This window comes from Oryzias melastigma, linkage group LG21 (assembly GCF_002922805.2).
Source record: "Oryzias melastigma strain HK-1 linkage group LG21, ASM292280v2, whole genome shotgun sequence".
NCBI classification, from domain to species: Eukaryota; Metazoa; Chordata; class Actinopteri; order Beloniformes; family Adrianichthyidae; genus Oryzias; species Oryzias melastigma.
The window spans coordinates 26419135-26437916 of record NC_050532.1 but is presented as its reverse complement, the minus strand read 5'-3'; the positions used below and the strand labels follow the sequence as shown (position 1 = coordinate 26437916).

At 36.3% G+C, this 18782-nt stretch overlaps 1 protein-coding gene across 15 annotated transcripts in view; it reads left to right on the top strand.

Moving 5' to 3' along the window:
- The window catches only part of stxbp5l (syntaxin binding protein 5-like), a 179085-nt gene that overhangs the window by 83517 nt on the left and 76786 nt on the right, over nt 1–18782 (top strand). For all 15 annotated transcript variants that reach the window (XM_024286619.2, XM_024286616.2, XM_024286613.2 and 12 more), the window contains exons 4-5: nt 8201–8301; nt 15039–15173. In XM_024286619.2, coding sequence (XP_024142387.1) covers nt 8201–8301; nt 15039–15173 — 236 coding nt within the window. The remainder of the gene's footprint in view (nt 1–8200; nt 8302–15038; nt 15174–18782) is intronic.

The window sequence follows — 18782 nt, the reverse complement described above, 5'->3', positions numbered from 1 at the left end:
CAGTGGGAGAAACCATTAAAAAAATAAACAGGGCCAAAATCTCTTTTGGGGCTGAAAAAAAAAGTTTCAAAATCCACCAACGAAACCAGAACGCACATGTTAGGGATTTCTAAAGAAAGTTTTAGGATTATTATGGGATGGTTACTGGGGGCTATTTTGCGGAAAAATGTGAAATATGCAGATTTTTTGACAATTTGGGAAAAATAAACTTTTTTGTCCGACTGATCTTTTATAAAATTTACACACCAGGTTAATTCGGCAACTGCAACCATTTTTGCTGACCTTTGACCTTTGAAGAGGCCAATCTTTGACTTTTAGACCCACCTAAATATAAACTCCTTCGATCCATCGCCTCCTAACTCCTTGAGCATCGCTGGGAAGCTACCTGGAAAAAATGTTGGTTTTAAAGTTTGCAAATTTTGAACAATGTCAGGCTGAGTAGCAACCAATAGTCGCCGGTCAGCTAGCTTTAGCGCTGAGCTTTCAGCGCTAAAATATACATAACAAAAGCAGTTATATAATTTTAAAAAGGTCATGCTGCAACTAAAAGTCATTACTTACATTTAAATGTAAATTTCTTCGGTTCAGAGCACACCGATATAAAAAAAATGTGCTTTTCCTCCGCAGCGTAGCCTGACGTGGAACTCCCTCTCGACGGAGGGATCTGTATCCTTCCGCTTGGAGGGCCGGCCCTTTAAAAAAACTGTTTCGGACACCCTAACACAACAAATGTCCCTACAAATGAAGGGGTAGGGAGAAGTATTCGGATTGGGCCCACAAAAGTTCTCCCGTTCCTCACACATTTTTAACCACAATGTTCTCAAAATTTATGACACAAATATTTAACATCCGATGTGAACATATCAGCAATGTGGGCGTGGCTAACAAAATATATCCATTGCCGAATAGATTCAATTTCTTTTAAAAATGATAGATCGGTTCATCACACCCAGGTGACCAAAAAGTGTGATGGAGATAAAACAAACAAAAAGCTGCCTTTTTAATTTTCATGAATTTGTCTCTGACTATCGTGGCCGGGGTAAAAGAGTGAGGGGGCGAGTAGCAGCTGCTCGGGCAGTGAGGGCGACTCAAAAAGGTGCAGCGAGAAATAAATTATTATTGTCTTTTTTAATGCTTTGCATAGGTCCATATATGTATTTTTGATTTTAAAAATAGCAAACAAAAACGTCTTTTTTTTATTACTGCAGTTTTTTAGTAACTGGGACTTCCAGAGTTGAGAGCAGATTTAATGGCCCCCTGAGCGAGCTCGTAGCTCAGATTCATTGTGGGCTGTCACTGGTTTTGTTAATCAGCCTGTAAAGTCGGACTCTCCCCCTGACATTCAGGTGTAATGATTTATCCTGGTTGGTCCTACAAACCCAGAAAAGAGACGACGTCTGACAGAAACGACACGCTTTCATTAGGAGCATTTATCTTTTCTCTCACACAATTGCTGTAATTAGACATCGTTTTTGTCATTCGTCACCACTTTCTGTGGGTTTAGGAAACGAATAGATGATAGAAATTATAGGAGCTGCTTTAGGTCAGTTTCTTTATTCTTTGTATTGTTCCTGTTTGTAAAATGTCAGAATATTCGAACTACATGTGGTTCAATACTGGAAATCACATCAACATAGTTTGCTAAATCTTCTAACTAAAGTTAAGGCTCTCTCTCATTATTGATGTCTTATAAATTAAAAACAAGATTTAGTTTTAGTCAAAATGAATAGAATCTCTGTTATAATTCTAAGATTGATTTACTTTTTGGTGATGAGTTGATTAATTTCAAACAGCAGATTCGACTTCCTTCATTCCTGTAGTTGTGAGTCTGACTCGGGTCACATTGTAGCAGTGGTGCAGTACTGCAGCGTTGCAGAGTAAAGAAATGATTTACCTAAATATTTTACAGCCTCGAGTCGTGTACGGGTGCTGTAAGCTGCAGCTTGCCTGGGGGGCATCTTCACAGTACAGACATGTTCAGTTAAAGAATAACATGAAAAAAAGAACTCAACATCATCATGTTGATGCTTTTAACCCATGGACCAAAAGGATGAAGGAACCTAAAACTCAGATTTTAGAATATCCCAAAAAATCAGAAAATTCAGCTTCACATGTTTTTATTTCAGCTCCATTCAGGGCAAATGATATGGGGTCAAATCAGGATCTGCTTAAAGTGAACGAAAAAACAGAATGGAAAAATTGAAAACTTGAATGCAGTTTTAAACCTGAAAATACATATTGAAAGATTGAAGAATTTTTTGAAATTTGAAAAAGATTAAATTTAAAGTTTGAAAATTTAATATTAAAAATGTAACAAAAATAATATTGAAAACTTAAAAAAATTATAAATTTGAAACAAAAAAAACCCCCAGAAACTATTGCCACTTAAAAAAAAAGTTTATTTGTACTTTCAGGTTTCCTTTTTTGATTTTTCATTATTTGTTTTCAGTTCTCTATTTTCAGTTTCTCTTCAGAAACTCATTAATTTTACATGGGGGCGGGGCTTAGAGCCTTTGGCTACCAGGCAGTAACCATTGAGCTCAAAACCCCGCCCCCATGTAAAATTAGGATCTGCTCAACAGCGAAAACTCTAACATCTGAATTGAAACTAAAACAGAACTGAAAGCAAAGAATGAAAAACAGGAAAAAACGGAAATTGAAATTACAAAAACATATTTTTTATTTGTAACAGTTTCAAATTTACATTTTTTCTCTAAATTTTCTAAAATTTTTTTTAAGTTTTCTATATTATTTTTTCAAATTTTCATTTTTCTTTTTAATTTTCAATCTGTTTTTTCGCTGACTTTAAGCAGAAACTGATTTGACCCATAAAATAAAATCCACTCAAAAGGAGAAGTTAACATATTTTCTCAATCTAATAAAAAGTGATTCTGAGAAAACAACTATCAAAATATTACCAATAATTATAAAAAAAAATATGAACAGAAAAATTCGATTTTAGAGCCTCTTTTATGAAACGTTTCACGTAACCTCTTTACTTAAAAAAAAATAGTTCAGATGATTCTTTTTAAAACAACCAGTTATTTTAAAAACTTTATAAAGTATTTAACTGTGTTTGAGTGACACCGATCCGATTCTTCTTGAAATGTTCTTTGTTCCTGTGAAGACTAGAAATCCTTCAAAGATGGATGACTTCATAAGTGAGTCGTGATCAGAATTACAGCTCAGATAACAAGCAGCTCATAGTTATATATGAATCTGAAAACAAAATATTCACATTTAACACTGAGAGCTTTCATGTTTGGATCAGTTTGGATCTTTTCCTTTTTCCTAATTCAGCCCAATTGTTAATTAACCAGCAGTGGACCGTCATAAATTAACACAAAGTGTGCATTGTTTGTTTCTTACTTTGTCATCAGAAAAATCCGCTTGTGTTTGATTTGAACCTGAACAGAAGAACGCGTCCAGCCGCTCTCTGAGCGTCGCTCGTCTCTGTCAGCTCCGCTCATTGTCATTTTCCCGCCACGCTTGCACCTGGGCGCCTCGTCTTCGTGCCATCAAGATAATTCCACGATGACGGACAGATTGACTTTCACCCCGTCTGCCTCTCACGTCCTCTGCTCCCTCTGTCTGCAGTCATTTCTTCATTAACTGACATTCGACCTTGTCGTTCCTGGTTTCACTCTCCTCCTCCTCCACGTTGACCCGAACACAAGAAGGAAAACGCTGCATAAAATCATGTTTTAATTCAAATATACCTCAGTGTCAATAAATGGACTCTGTAATCATTGTTTGGAATGAGAAATTTGAAACAAAAAGGATTTGAATAAACAAAGACTAAACAACAGTTACATCAAACGTGATGTGAAAATGAAAAACTCAAGTTAACAGTTCTCTGCACTCGACTGTCAATCGGAAGTTTTGCTGTTTGATGCTAAAAAACTAATAAAAACCAAAGGATTATATTTTCTCTATAAGGGTTGGTAGTTTCGTTTCTCATTCCTAAAAATAAGTTTTTGCACGATTATAAAGACATGTATGAAGCTGAATTTGTTAAAAAAATGCATGACAAAAAAATTTTAAATCTGTGTGAGTCGTCTGTTTTTTAAAGCAGTTTGTGAGTGAATTTTCCAGATTGGAGTTATTATTTAGTATTTTCTAGGTAAAAATATACTAATAAAATGAATACATTGGTACATTTTTATTCATCCTATTTAGATTCTGTAAAAGTCAATGAAAATTGACATTGTTGGACAAGTTAGACAAGAACTGCAAACGTTTCCACGGTGGCGTCCAGAACAGTTTGAACTTTTCTCTAGTTGTTCCAAAGTCTTTGTTTTCTGTCCACTGAATTGTTGAAGTTTTCTCTCTGTTGACTCACAGAATCCAAACATGTTCTTAAACTTGTCATGAAGTTTTGAGAGTCTTCAACTTGAAATAGAATCAGAATGACAACTCTGAAACAAAATTATGATTGGAAATGAAAAATTTGAGTGAGAAATTCAGGTGGAGAAATGTTTGAGATCTGTCAGTTTTCACCTCAACTCTTCCTAATAATCATGTATTTGTTTTTTTTCCTTTTAGGACATTTTTATGTATTATCAGTTGAAAAAGTTATTAGTTTGCTATTTTAATCACACAATTCTTTTTTTTTTCAAATAATTAAAGGTAAATTAGAAAGTTAAAGACCCGCTCAGATGAAAATGATGTTTTTTTTCAGTATTCTTGTGTTTTTATTCTGATGATGACGGACATACAAGAAGATCATTTAAATTAAAACTGCATATCTGAGAATTTCTTTATTAAAATTGTTTATTTGTGAGGTATAGAAAACACACTGGGCGGGGCCACAAGCTCCCCGTTCTGAAACATCCACTTACAGTCAAACAGATCCATGAACGTCTTTGTTTTCCTCGTCTGAGCTGGAATCTGGATCAGAACTGGACGGCTGGATGGCTCGGATATTGTTGCACCAGTAATTTTAGTTGGGGGTGTGAGGGGCTGTAAGTCGGGGAGCATGTAAACAGTCAACCCCTGCCGCTCTGCAGAAACTATGTCCTAGAAAACAACAGTTTTTTAAAAATTGGATAAAGACTGCATCCTCATCGAAGTGGGACTTTAAAGCACTAGAAAGAAGCTGAAAGTTTCAGCAGCTTGACGACAGTGAGGCATACGACCTCTGCGAGGGTTTAAAAATGTTTCAAGATGCTGAGAAAACTCTATGAAATGTCATAAGCAGTTCATCAATTACAGCAGTGAGACTCAACACCAGTTCTTCCTTCTGAGGCCAAACTGCAGATTGTTTTTGTAATGTCATATTTCTGTAAAACCCATTTCCAGCATATCTTCCAGACACTTTGGTCTGAAACCAACATTTGGATTTGACTCCTCCGGCAGGAAAACAAATAATTCTTTATTGCCTTATCAGTCAGTGACACCAGCTCTCAACAGGGGGGGTTTGTGCCGTGCAGCTGCAGGTAGCACGGCGCTCGCCCCGTCGTTCAGGCCGCAGCTTTCCTGCTAACAGTTTACCAGTGTTTCCTTGTTGGAAACGGGCGGTAAAACCATGGATCCATCCGGATCTTAAGTTAGTGTCTGGAAGCTGCAGCTGGAACGTTTCACATCATTCTAGACATTTAGATCATTACTCAACAAATTATCCTCAGAAAAATAAGAAGATCCAAACAATAAGAAACACAAAAAAACAAGAAAATAATTCAGAAAAATATTCTCCTTAATAAGTTAAATCACCAGATTATCAATATAAAAACGGAGGATGTAGTTGTACAGCAAAAGACAGAAACTCCTTCATCCGTACAAAGTGAGTTTAATCCCTTTAGGAGGCAATTATCTTTCTTGTGAAGATTAAAGCGAGTCAAAGTCAAAGGACAACATTTAAAAGATAAAAAGAAAAAATGTAAAAGATATGTAAATTTTATCCTCTTTTTTTCTGAGACCTGAGAGATGCAGATGAGCTCCATCATCACCTTTTTGTTTTCACATTTCAAATCAAGGTCATCAAAAAAAAAGAGTCGCTGCTTCTTCTTAGTTCTTTTTTCTTCGCTTATGTAAACAGTTGAGCAAATGTTTCAACATATCTTTACGTTGAAAATTAAATGGACACTTAAGTGTTAACTAGATTATCCTTTTAAGTAAAATACGTTTCTTTTTTTGTATCAATCACAGATTTTTTAGGATACAAAAAAAGGAAAAATGCCTCAAATAGAAAATGCTGAAATCACATTACTACTTACAGACTCTAATCCCATGATTAGATTTATAATCTACAGAAGATTCTTGCTGTTTATTGACCCCCAGAAGCAAATCCTCATGGAGAAGTTCACAGTAATCGCTTTATTTCTCTGGGCACAAACGGCTGACGGGATTTTATTGTAAATTTGTCATCTTTCACTCTTAATTTCCATCCTTCCTTTGATAATTGTATTTGTGCTCAAACAACAGTCTGACTCAGTGTTCAGTAGATCATCAGCTCTGAGAATGAATGTTGACTAAACTGTAGAGATGTGCAGAAAACTGCATTTATTGAACTGAATTATTACAGAGGAAATGATGTTTACAGAGCGTTTGTGGAGAAACTTCTGGGCACCAAAATAAACGTTAAAATGAAATAAATGAGGTAAAGAAGAATTCAGATTTCCCTCTCAGCTGCAGATGCTTTAGGACATGAGTGCCCAAACTTTTTCGCCAAATACAATATTTTTTTGCATGTCACGAAATAAAAGGAGAAAATAAAGTGGAGCTGGTCTTCTGACTTTATACGTTTGCTGTTGTCACTCCATCTTGGCCGGCTGAAAAAGGACGCTAAAAGCATCGGAAGTGACCGTGAAGGCTCTTGAGAATTTCTAACACACAAAAATAGCAGCAGGCAAAGAAAGTGCGAACAGCGCCACCCGGAGGTTGAAAGTGTATCACAGCCGTAGAGTTTTAAAACACCAAAGAGAATCAATGGGAAACAGGTAAGGGGTTTTAACTCCGCGGCTTCAACAGCCACAACTTGACGGGCCAAAAGATAACCTTTGGTGAGCCAAATTTGGCCAGTGTTTTCTATTTACTCATTCTTTTATGACAGAAATTGGATGTTACTCCTTAGTTATTCACTACTTGAATAACTTTTTTATGTCATCCTACATCAAAGTAGTAAGTAAACAGCTGTCCACTAGAAATGGGTCGTCTTTTATTTTTAAATACATCCGACCTTCCATCCACCCCAGACAAACCCCCAAATATGTCATGGCCCCGACAGGCAAAACCAGCTAAAGTCTTGGGGAACCAAAAAGGGGGACGAAAAATTAAAACAAAAGTGGACACTAGGGAAATAAGGAACACAGTTTATTAATAAAAAAAAGAAGAAACAGTCTTCTGCAAAGCAAAAGGGAAAATAATTAGTGTGCTGGTTCTACCAGAAACTCAAAACAAACAGATTGGAACCTGGGACAAACATAAAAGAAGTCCGGGAGACGGCTGACCCGGCCACAAGGACCCTCAGAGTCAGTAGGTCCCCGCAAAGGCTGCCTGACAAAACCTACCTACTAAAAAAAGAAAAAAAGCCCACAAATAAAGACTACCAAGGTCCAACCTCAAACTAAAATAACAAAACCCAGCAGTATAAGACTACTGAGAACATAAAGGGGAAATAAGAGAAGCAAACACCTCCAAGTTAAGCCCAACTGCCATCCATCCATCCATCCATTTTCTAAACCTGCTGTATCCCTTTTAGGGTCATGGGGTTGCTGGAGCCTATCCCAGCCACTGTTAGGTAAAAGTGGGGTGCACCTGCAGGAAGATTGTTTTTAATCCGGTATTATATTCTGGAACCTCCAACACTTCAGGATAAACCTCCTGAACAAAACCTGGGTAGCTTTTGGTCGATACTGAATCGTAACTGGACTGTGCATATCATTTTCTCCACATGTGTACACAGCTGTGACTAAATCCTCCTGAAAAGAGCCGTGTTCTCAGTTCTTCTGACAGCTCTGCAAACAAAACAATCGAGTTGAAATCCAAGCTAACCATGCTCCGTTTCAGAATGACAGGATCATTTTAAACCCCATCATGGCGCAGACGTTCACTGAGATGACTGTCTGGAGTCATCGGACTCAGACGGCGGAACAATACGTTCAAGTGTCACATATCTGAATTATTTTCTCAGGAACGAACACTGAAAGTGTGTTTCCACACAAATCAATCAATACGTTCCTCTGTGTGTTTCCTCCTTCAGGGAGCTCTGGTTACAGCCTGCGCAGATGATACGCTACACTTATGGAATCTGCGTCAGAGGCGGCCGGCTGTTCTGCATTCACTCAAATTCAACAGAGAGAGGTAAGCACAGATTCAGCCTGATAAACACTGACACGTATGTCTGCAAGCGCGCCCTCACAGCTGCAGGGAAAGGTGAATGTGGCTGTCACTGTGCAGGATGCAGCAGAGGATTGGCTTTGACACGCTGGCTGATGTTACCTAACACACATGGACACGCACAAACACACCTCTGACTTTGGCTTCTTCTAACTCCGTCTGATGTCTGATAAATCCATCCTGGTCCCCCAGCTGCACAGCCTTTGGCTTCTTTGTCTCTGTTGTGCTGCTGGACTGCACCCAGCCCTTCATGCTCTACAAAGATAACCGCATCAGCTTTTCTTCTGTCGGAGGGTTTAGTTTTGATTTATTGAACTTTAACAAAAATGTTGCTGTACTGCCGGCATGACAGTCTTCTGTCAACTTGTCAGTGCTGAGATCACATCGCTCCAGGTTTTAGTACAACTGAGAATCAAGAAGCTTGTTGTGCACATTTAGGACATTAGGACATTGTGGATAATTGTTACAAGTATGATCTAATATCCGCATATTTGATCTTTAGTCTTAAACAATCCTACAACTCGGACATTATTTTTTTACTTATTTTGTTCTCTTACAAACATGCCTTAAATATTCTAGTTTTTCCTTTTTTCATGTATTTTTTTTTTTTAACAGCGTGAATATTTCATACACAAAATGAATTTGTCAAAGTTTTAAAAAGGGATTTTTTAAAATGTAGAGCTTTAGGTCAATTTTAACTTGAATAATTTCTAGGGGTGTGGACGTTAACAAACCCTAATAATTAATAAGATGTAACACTTTAATAACGATTAACATAAATTGATGAACCTCGTGAAGAAACAGTCATTTGTTTTGCCTTGGTGGTTCAGGCTTTCATGTTAAAACACTGTCAGGTATTATTCCACTTATAGTCCAGGAGTGTCGAACTCAATCGCACAAGAGGCCAAAATTCAAAACACACTTTAGATAAACAGGATAAACAATTATTGAACACTCTAAAACTATATTTTTAAAACTTTAAAACCATAAACTAAAGCTGGTAGCTAGCTAAAATATTGGCTAAATGCCAAATTAGCCTAAAAAACAACAACAAAAAAATACTAGTTTAGCCAAAACAGCTAGCATGTAGCTGAAATATTGGCTAAACTCCAAAACAGCCTAAAAAATCATAGTAAATGCCAAAATAGTCCAAATAACTACCAGAATGCCAATTTATAAAACTTAAAAAACCTGTAACTTTTTAACATAACTATGAATAATAAAAAGCCAGGAACAGATCAACTTAAAGCTTAAATAACTTTCAATATTTTACTCTCCATAAAATATATTTTGTCAAAATTATACAAGTTATAAATGAGTGCAAGATAATATCGGGTCATTAATAACAATAAAATAAAATGATCTGGAGGGCCGGATAGAATTACTCGGAGGGCCAGATCCGGCCCCCGGGCCTTGACTTTGACACATCTCATTGTCACTTACAAAATAAATAATTGTTCAATCAACTTTTAGCACTTTAATCTTGCTATCTTTTTGGTTTATGTTGCTTTTTCACAGTAAGTGGACTGTTTGATCCATGGTCTGGAACGTTGTTGAAGTAACACGACATTCTCAACTGCAGCGATCTAAGGGGCCAATAATCGCGATTTTGCTTTTATTTATTACTTATATTTTTCTATGACAAACATGCCTTAAATATTGTAGTTTTTCATTTGTTTATTTATTTTTCAAGCAAATTTTTTCTCAACAGAGTAATTTTTTTCATAAACAAAATTAATGTGTCAAAGTCAAAAGTTAATTGCTAATTAATCGCAATTAATTAGTTTTATTTTTTAAATTGATTTCAGGCTCGAATAATTTCTTCTTGCATAATTTCATTAGGATTTTGGACTACTGATTGTTTTACATCCTTCACTTGTTGTTTTTCCTTTGAGGTGAAGTTCAGGCTTGGAGTTTCTTCAATGGTATTTTTAATGATTTATTTCCTTTGTTGACTCCGTGGTAAACAACAAGCTCAACCACTCTAAAAGAACTCAAGCTATGACAATATTTTGACAACGTTTTATTTAAAAGCTGAGGATTCTGACCTTGAAAAAGAAAAAGGAAATTGCTACATAAATAATTGAAATAAGAAGAAATAAAAATCAAATTTAAAAAAAAATAGTTAAGTGCCTCTGTTAATGGTGAGAGCACTGACTCTTGATTTCAGCTCGAATGGTAGCTGGAGATCAAAGTTTGATTAAAAAAAAAAACCCAATATCATCTGCATAAACAAAAAGTCTTTAAACCTCATGATCATTTAGGTCTTAGATGAGGATGAAGAGAAGGTTTTCTACAGCCAGGACAGAACCTCCCCTGGGTTCCTTACTACTGGACAGAACCAAAAGTCAATGTCTCCGACTCAAATCTAAGGGTGGAAGGAGATGGAATTTGAATCAACAAAATTCAATTATAACTGAAGGATTTACATGTAAAGTTGTTGTGCCACCAGGAGGAATGACAGTAAAGAGACCGTTGTGATCTGTCCAGACAAGGGTTTGGTAAAGCCTTAGGTGTAACTATCCACCTAGTTGGTCATCTGACCCGTCTCCAGGCATCATCCTGTTTAAACATGCTTCACTGAAGAAGATTGCCTTTCAATGCCCCACTCCTCACAGTTACAAATTACTTCCCTTTTGTTTTTATCTTTGTAAAGAAATAAAACTCCAATTGTTTTTCTGTGTTTGAGATTCGCCTCAGGAGAATTGAACTAAAATCTTCAACATGGGAACTTGTTGTGCTCCAATGTCATGACTATATAATCCTCTGAGACCTGAATGGCATTTGTGCTCTCCCACCCATCACTGCCAGTTTGAATATTGTCATCTCCTCAAGCTCCTGAAATCCTTATTGAATCACCCCCCCCCCATCTCATATGTCTTCTATCTAATAATCCCCCTGCTTGCAGGGTAAGAGCCTGTTGGGTTGCAGCCCAGTGATCCCCCACCCCCACCTAATCAGCATGGACAAGAGTGACTTATTGCGTGCTAATTTTTATTCTTAGGTTATGACAGAAGCCGCTGGCAGAATAATAATTGTCTTAGAGGCCTGCTATGCCCCCAGTTTCATCTCCACATGCGATTTGAGAGGTGATAGATGCACAACGGGTTTTGAATTGTGTAAGAATTACAAGTAATGGATCTAAAGCTTGTCAACAATTTGTCAAGTGCTGCATAAAATGTGTTGTCTGTGAGTAAGATGGTAACAGCTGCATTTGACAAGTATTCTACAACAGATTAGAAGTGGAAGAGCACTTTGTGAATGATATGACTTCTCAGGATTTATCTCCATATCACGGCTTCTCCTTCTGAAAACTTCAAGAACTCCATCTCATTCCACAGTAGTGCTGCCACAAACGATTATTTTAAAAGTCGACTAATCATCGATTATCTTTTCAGATTAGTTGACTAATCGGGCCTCATTTGTCAAAGTCAAGGCCCGGGGGCCGGATCCGGCCTTCTGGTAATTTTATTTTATTGTTATTAATGGCCCGATGTTATCTTGTGCTCATTTCTAACTTGTACAATTTTGACAAAATGTATTTTTATGGAAAATAAAATATTGAAAGTTATTTGAGGTGGATTTAAAGTGGATTTATTCTAGAATAATATTCCTGCCTTTTTATTAGTCTTAATTATGTTAAAAAGTTACCGTTTTTAAGTTTTAAAAATTGACATTCTGCAAGCTTTTTTGACTATTTTGGCATTTACTAAGATTTTTTTAGGCTATTTTGGAGTTTAGCTAATACTTCAGCTACATGCTAGCTGTTTTGGCTAATTTATGCTTTTTTTTAGACTGTTTTGGAGTCAGGCTAACATTTACACGCTAGCTGTTTTAGCTAATTTAGCTCAGTTTAGCTACTTTTTCCAGCAACATGCTAGCTGTTTTGCCTAACCCAAGTTTTTTGTACTCTAATTTGGCATTTAGCTAATATTTTAGCTGGCTATCAACTTCAGCATTTTCAGCTATTAGCTTCAGTGATTTTTCTAACTAATTCTCAAGCTGAGAAAAGCAGCTTTGCACTGATGTGCAACCTTCTACTGTGGCGAAATGTTTACCCAAATAATTAAGGACACAAAACTTATTTTCTCTGCGTGTAAATCTGTTGGAATTACGCTAATTGTATAAAAAGTTGAAGAGTTACAGTAGTTTTGTGTTTCACTGGTGACAGAGTTAATATCCATTCACTTTAATGTCCATTCAACTCAATTCGTGCAGCAGAGCTGGAGAGTTTCAGTGTTCAGTCAATGGTATGGATGTGATCTGAGGTCCTGTGGTTTGAGTGAAGGGTATGACGCGATGGTCTGGCAGCGGCGCTGATTGGGCGGCACGGCCGAAGTTTAAATATCTGAATTTAGGGAAGGTCACCACGTCGCATCTACCAATCATGGGAGTTCACTTGAAACCTCATAATTCTTTGTAAATCAAAGTAACCAACCAATAGTAGCAACCAGTCAGATTTTTGCATGGAAGTGGTTTGCTCTTCACAGTTTTGGCACAACGTTTGGATGTAGAGGAAAGATGCGATGCCAGTCCTCTGCCCCCCGCTGAGAGCTGCCTCAGCATCTTCCCCCCGTTGTAACAGTGTTAGCGTTCTTGGATCCAGGCCTGGGAAATCATCCTCAAGCAAATGGCTTTTCTTTCATGCTTAGAACATGCTATACTTCATTTCTGATGTGATTTTCATCGTCCGTCCTGTTTCCTTTAATCAGATCCACAATCCAACACCATCGTTGTAAAAGGAAGAGGGTCTGGTGTAGATCCCAGACCACAGACGAAGAAATACATTCCTTTACCCTCATTTATGTTCATGATTTCAAAGAAAATGTTATAAGTTTAAAGACCTCATTTGAATACTGTTGTATTTTAAGTAAATATGGTATTTTAAATTTAACTATTTAAGCCATTTAAATCTGTTTTTTTTTTTAAACGTTTGACTTGACCTGCACCTCTCTAAATTTGTTAATGGACTAGAAACTTCCCAATCAACAAGAGCAACTGAAGTGGAGACTATAAAGTCTGTTTTTTTAGTAAAGGGGCCCAATCTTCAAAAATAGTCTATGAAATTGAAATCTTCAGGAAAATTGTGCACATTTAAAAAAACAAACAATTAAATGTGGTTCTTAGAACATCAGCAGTGCATCCACATTGCATTCATATATATATATATATATATATATATATAAAACATTTTATTGCTGGTATCTTTTTTGTTGTTCATTTATCATTTCTCCGCTCTGTCCTCTCTAGGGTCAGGTGTTGTTAAAGTAGCCATGATTATAAACACTGTGATGTAATGTTCAATATAATGATCTATGATTCGTGTATTTGTCCCAAATAAATAAATAAATAAATATAAATAAATTAGTGAATAAAAACAAGGTCTGGGAATCGATGTAACAAATTAATCACAAACCAGTTTAAAAAAAAATAATCGCAATAATCACGATTAATTATGATTAACTGCGATTAATTGAGTTATTTTTTTTTACAGCATTTGCAGATCACTTACTGTCTGCACATAATGAGTATGAAATCACACACAAAACAGAATGTTTAAATAAACGTATCTACGTTTTTGACCAATTTAGTTCTTTTTTATGGTGGAAGTCTAAACAGAACGAGAGAAACTGATAGGTGATGTCAAATCATTTTCTGATGATAAAGCTAACAGTTTAAGTAGTAAAAATATCTTAGTCCTTTTTTGTGAACTAATGTGATTTGCATTGTCATTTTTTGTCTTTTTTTGAATAATTTTTTTATTTTCTCTAGATTAATTATGTTGTTTTTTCTGATCAAAGAAAAAAAAGGGTTCTAATAGAAAAAAATTGGATAAAAAATAAAAATAGAAAAGAGATTTGAAGTTACACAAGCATTAGGATTTAAAGTTTTGAATCTGGTCTAGTGATTAAAAATACATTTTCAGGTAGTTAAGTTTGCTAACTATCACATTTGCCCATGAATATGCCAATAGTTGTAGTGAAGCGATCAAATGAGTCAACATATTTGCTGACATTAATCATCTTCACCGGAGAAGTGCAAAGGACTCTAATGGGGAAAACTGGCTCTGTGGTATAAAGAGGAGAGACCAGGCATGTATACCTCTGCACAAGGTGCAGCAGGGAGCAGGAAACAGACGGCGTTTTAAATTAAACCCTGACAGCGGATGAATCACAACTTGACTTTGTGAATGAGTCAGAGTATGACGTCTTTGAAAAATAGAAGTTAACTTAAGATTATGGTTCTTGCCGTGGCATGGCCACTATATATGATGGCATTTAGAGTGCATAGAAATGTCATTGCAGCTAAAAGCAAGAAACAGCAATACTTAAATTAAGACTCAGCCACTGCGGCGAACGCCAATTGTTTCGATGACTAACTGCCACCTACCTCCTGTTCATGTGATTGATTGGTGCTTGAAACGTGTCTCAAAATACCTTCATTTTTCATTCTGATGGTATTTCAGAAAAGCCTGCGCAGGTCAACTGTTGACGACATCACATCGAACACAGAACAGCGTGTCACTGACTGGCATTTAAGATATTAGATCCTCGGATTCTTTAGAAGAAAGTTCGTGGAGTTTGTGTTCCTACATGCTGCAAAAGACATTTAGAATAAGTATTCATGCAAAATGAAGGAGAAACGTTTTCAGATGGGTTTGGATCTTAACTCAAAGGCTGTCTGCTCTTGTGTTTCTGCAGGATCACATTTTGCCACCTGCCGTTTCAGAGTAAGTGGCTCTACGTGGGGACGGAGCGTGGAAACACACACATCGTCAACATCGAGTCCTTTATTCTGTCCGGATATGTCATCATGTGGAACAAGGCTATTGAACTGTAAGTATCTGATGCTGAAACCATCATCTCTATGCTAGAAGTCGTGGAAAAACAAAGGAGTGACAGTGTGAAGTTTTCAATGATTTATTCAGATTGTAAAGCTTGACTCAATGGAAACTGGAAATATTGTTTTGGCAAAAATATGCACCATTGACTGTAAATGAGAACTGGAATAAGTCAAGACACCCATAGAAAATAATTACGAAATAATTGATTCAATTCCCTTTTTGCCGCCATGTTGGAGCCAGACATCGTCATTGATTGATCTGAGTTGGTCTGAGTCAAGGTTTCTATGGCAACCGCCCTCACCAATCTGGAGTGAACTTGTTGGGATACGTGGGAGGTCCTAGCACTTGAAAGCAAACTTCACAAAATGTGTCAGTCAATTGTTTCGAATGCCACACCCACTTTTATTGAGGCATCTGATTGGTCAGTTTTTAACTTAAATAAATTGAACTACAGAAAAATATTATTTAAAATAAATGAAGATTATCAAGAAGGTGTTAAAAATGGTATCCGATCAAGAATTGTTATTCTGACCAATAGAATGACTGAGTTACACCTGTTTATTTCTCTGTTGAAGTCTGTAGGTCTTGTACTTCCTGTTTTGAACGCCAGGGGGGCGGAGTCAGTCAGTCCAGTTCTCATATACAGTTGTAGCCAGATCCATTTTAATTAATACATTTTAATTATGTCAAATGTATACACTTGAAACCCTATTATATCATGAAATAGATCTTTCATCTTTCATATTTTGATATTTTAATTAATGGGAGTGGATTCTGACGACTTGACAATCTGTGCTCACTCCTGTACTCAGGTGGGGTTCATACTTACGGTAGTTTTGGAGACAGTGACAAGGAGGAGGAAAATATTTTTTGAAACTTCTGGATATAAACACCTTTCTGATAAGGAAAGGAACGAGTGTTTCTTGTTGGTCTGAGCTGGAGCCCATCCTCTCCCACAAGGGCTGTTGTGGCCAAACGTATACAGTCAATTGTAAGAGATGTGGAGATGTTTCACTTTTTTATTTTCACACGTTTATTACTCTATTTAGGAAAGTTCACCACTACGTTTACATCATTGCGTTTTCTACATACCTAATACTCTCAAAGAGTTCCTTTCAGACTGAAAGACATCAGTGACTTTGTTTGGCGTCTTTGAAACTTCACTTGGGACGGTTTCAGTCTGGACTTTCAGGATTTAACAAGTCTGGCAGCAGATGGATTTGGGTGTGGAAGTGACATTGAAGTCAGCCTTCCAAAAATGTGTTGAATCACTTTTATGGGTTGTTCTAATTTATGTATCAGACGGAGCCAGGAAGGCTTTGGTGGGCATTTTGCCCTAATACATAACCGTTTAATTCATGGACACTATTTTGATTGTATCAAGGGTGATGAGGCTGGGATAATAAATAACTAAAACTTAAAAAAAAATAGAAAACAAAATAAACACAAAAATTCAAAAGAAGATCCAAATCCATTTAGATCATTGTATTTCTTCATAAAAAAAAAAATCTGATAAATTGCATTGAGTTATGATGTCATCAACTTCAATAAACACAAGTTTCTTTTTTTTCTTCTGAAAATATCAGCTTGATAAACAATAATTGAACTTTTAATTACATTTTAAATCCCTGCAATAATTTGAATGTTTTTATAAAAATTCATAGTTTTTTTCATTTGAAAAAATATAAAATTTAAAACATGCATCTTTAACATGTTTCATTTGGATCGTGTCTTTTAAAGAAAGATAAAGTCGAATTTTGGAGAAAATAGATTAAAAAAGAATTATTTATGAATCATCTCATTGATGTAAGGGGTCTAATGAGCTGACGCTCTCTTGGACATTTCTGAATGCATCGACTGTTCCGCTGACATGTGCCTGATTGGCAGCTTAAAGCACCATCAAGTTAACAAATGATGTTTACTTCCATTGTGAGCCCATTTTTCTTGGTTTCGCCCTCCTCCGCTCTGCTCTTCTGGTGCTGTCCTGACAAGCTCGCTGCCGCACTGTCAGTCAGGAGTCGCTCTCTCCCCAAACCAAGTCGTTGTTCGGTGACAGCCCGAAATGCAGGCAGCGTGACTGCCAAGCAGTTCAAAAACCCTAAAGGTAGGGTCACAACTTTAAAGTGGAAACTATAAAGTAAATTAGTAAATCAATAAATTTTAAATTTTGTAGACTGTTAATGGAAATAGAAATACCCTTTTTCCCTAAAAGTTTTTGCACAGAAGAGAAAATCTGCCTTTAAAAAAGATTATCTACAGGAAAAAATATATATATATATTTTTGGATTGTGAAGTTTATGTTGTTCATAATAATTATTTCAAATAAAAATCTCAAGATAGTCATGCTATCACTCTGGATCAAATATTTTCTTTTCACTTTAGTGTTATTCTGTTAGAGTTCAGTTATTTGTCTTTCAGCTTGTTTTGCTACTTTTATATTTTTGTTCATATTTCAGTTTATTTAGCAAACTATTTAATCATGTTCACTTTGTGTACAATAGCAGTGTTTCTATTTACTATAAATTGCGCAAATTGGAGTTGCAATTCTAAATCTGCCTAATGGAAACACAATGTTGAAAAACTCACATTTATCGAAAGAAAAGTTAGCTCTTGGAGGAGGTGGTTTTACAGAAATTTACATGTTTAGCAAAAATCCAATGGAAACACTTGAATTAAATGAGTCACGTGACCAAGAACCGAATGGCAATGCACTTCCTGGTAGGAGCTGGCTGCCTTGAGAACCACACAACGGGCATCACAAGAGCTCCGCAGCATCACAGCTCATCAAAAGCTGAGCGTGTCTTGTGGAATTGTTGGATCCACAGCTCCTCTGTACAATCACCAACCACGATTTCCCAGAATCTCTTCATCCGTAGCCACTCCCACGTAGCTCGCTGCTCCACGTCCTGAATAAGACGCCGACGTCTCCTTTGATAGATGATGATGAGCGCTAGTGCTGTGCGATTATTTGTATAATTATGTTTTTTTGGGAACAGTGTATTTGGGAAATTCTGCTTTTTCGACGTTTCTAGAATTTCAAAATACTCTTGCGCATATTTGTGATGGAAATGAAGCAAATGTGGCATTTGTTTGCCAAACAAATTTTTGAGTTTTGTTGATTCAATCAATCAATCAAATTTTATTTATAAAAAAACGTTTCTCATACTTTGCGCAGCTCGAAGCGCTTTACATTAAAAACAAAAACATATACAAAAAGAAAAGTTGCGTTCTTCATAAAAAATTTTACGTGATTTGCTTATCAGAAGTCCATCTCTTTAACCATTTAACTGCGTGCTCGACCAAACGTTGGGAAACATGTTTTTGAAAATGTTGAGTGTGTGTATTACTCCCCAAAGTACGGAGCTCCTACAGGGAAATTGAGGAAAAAAAATGTTTTTCTCTTCCAAAAATTAAAATAATAAATAAATAATTCGGGATGGTAACGGATGCACACCAGATATAACCAGAACATTTTTATGTTAATTCAATTTTAAAAAAAAAGTAAAAAACTTTTATTATCTGGTGTGGACCAGTTACTAAACAGAAATATTTATTTAGTTATTTATTTTTACTACTTTAATTTTTAGAAAAATAAGTTGTA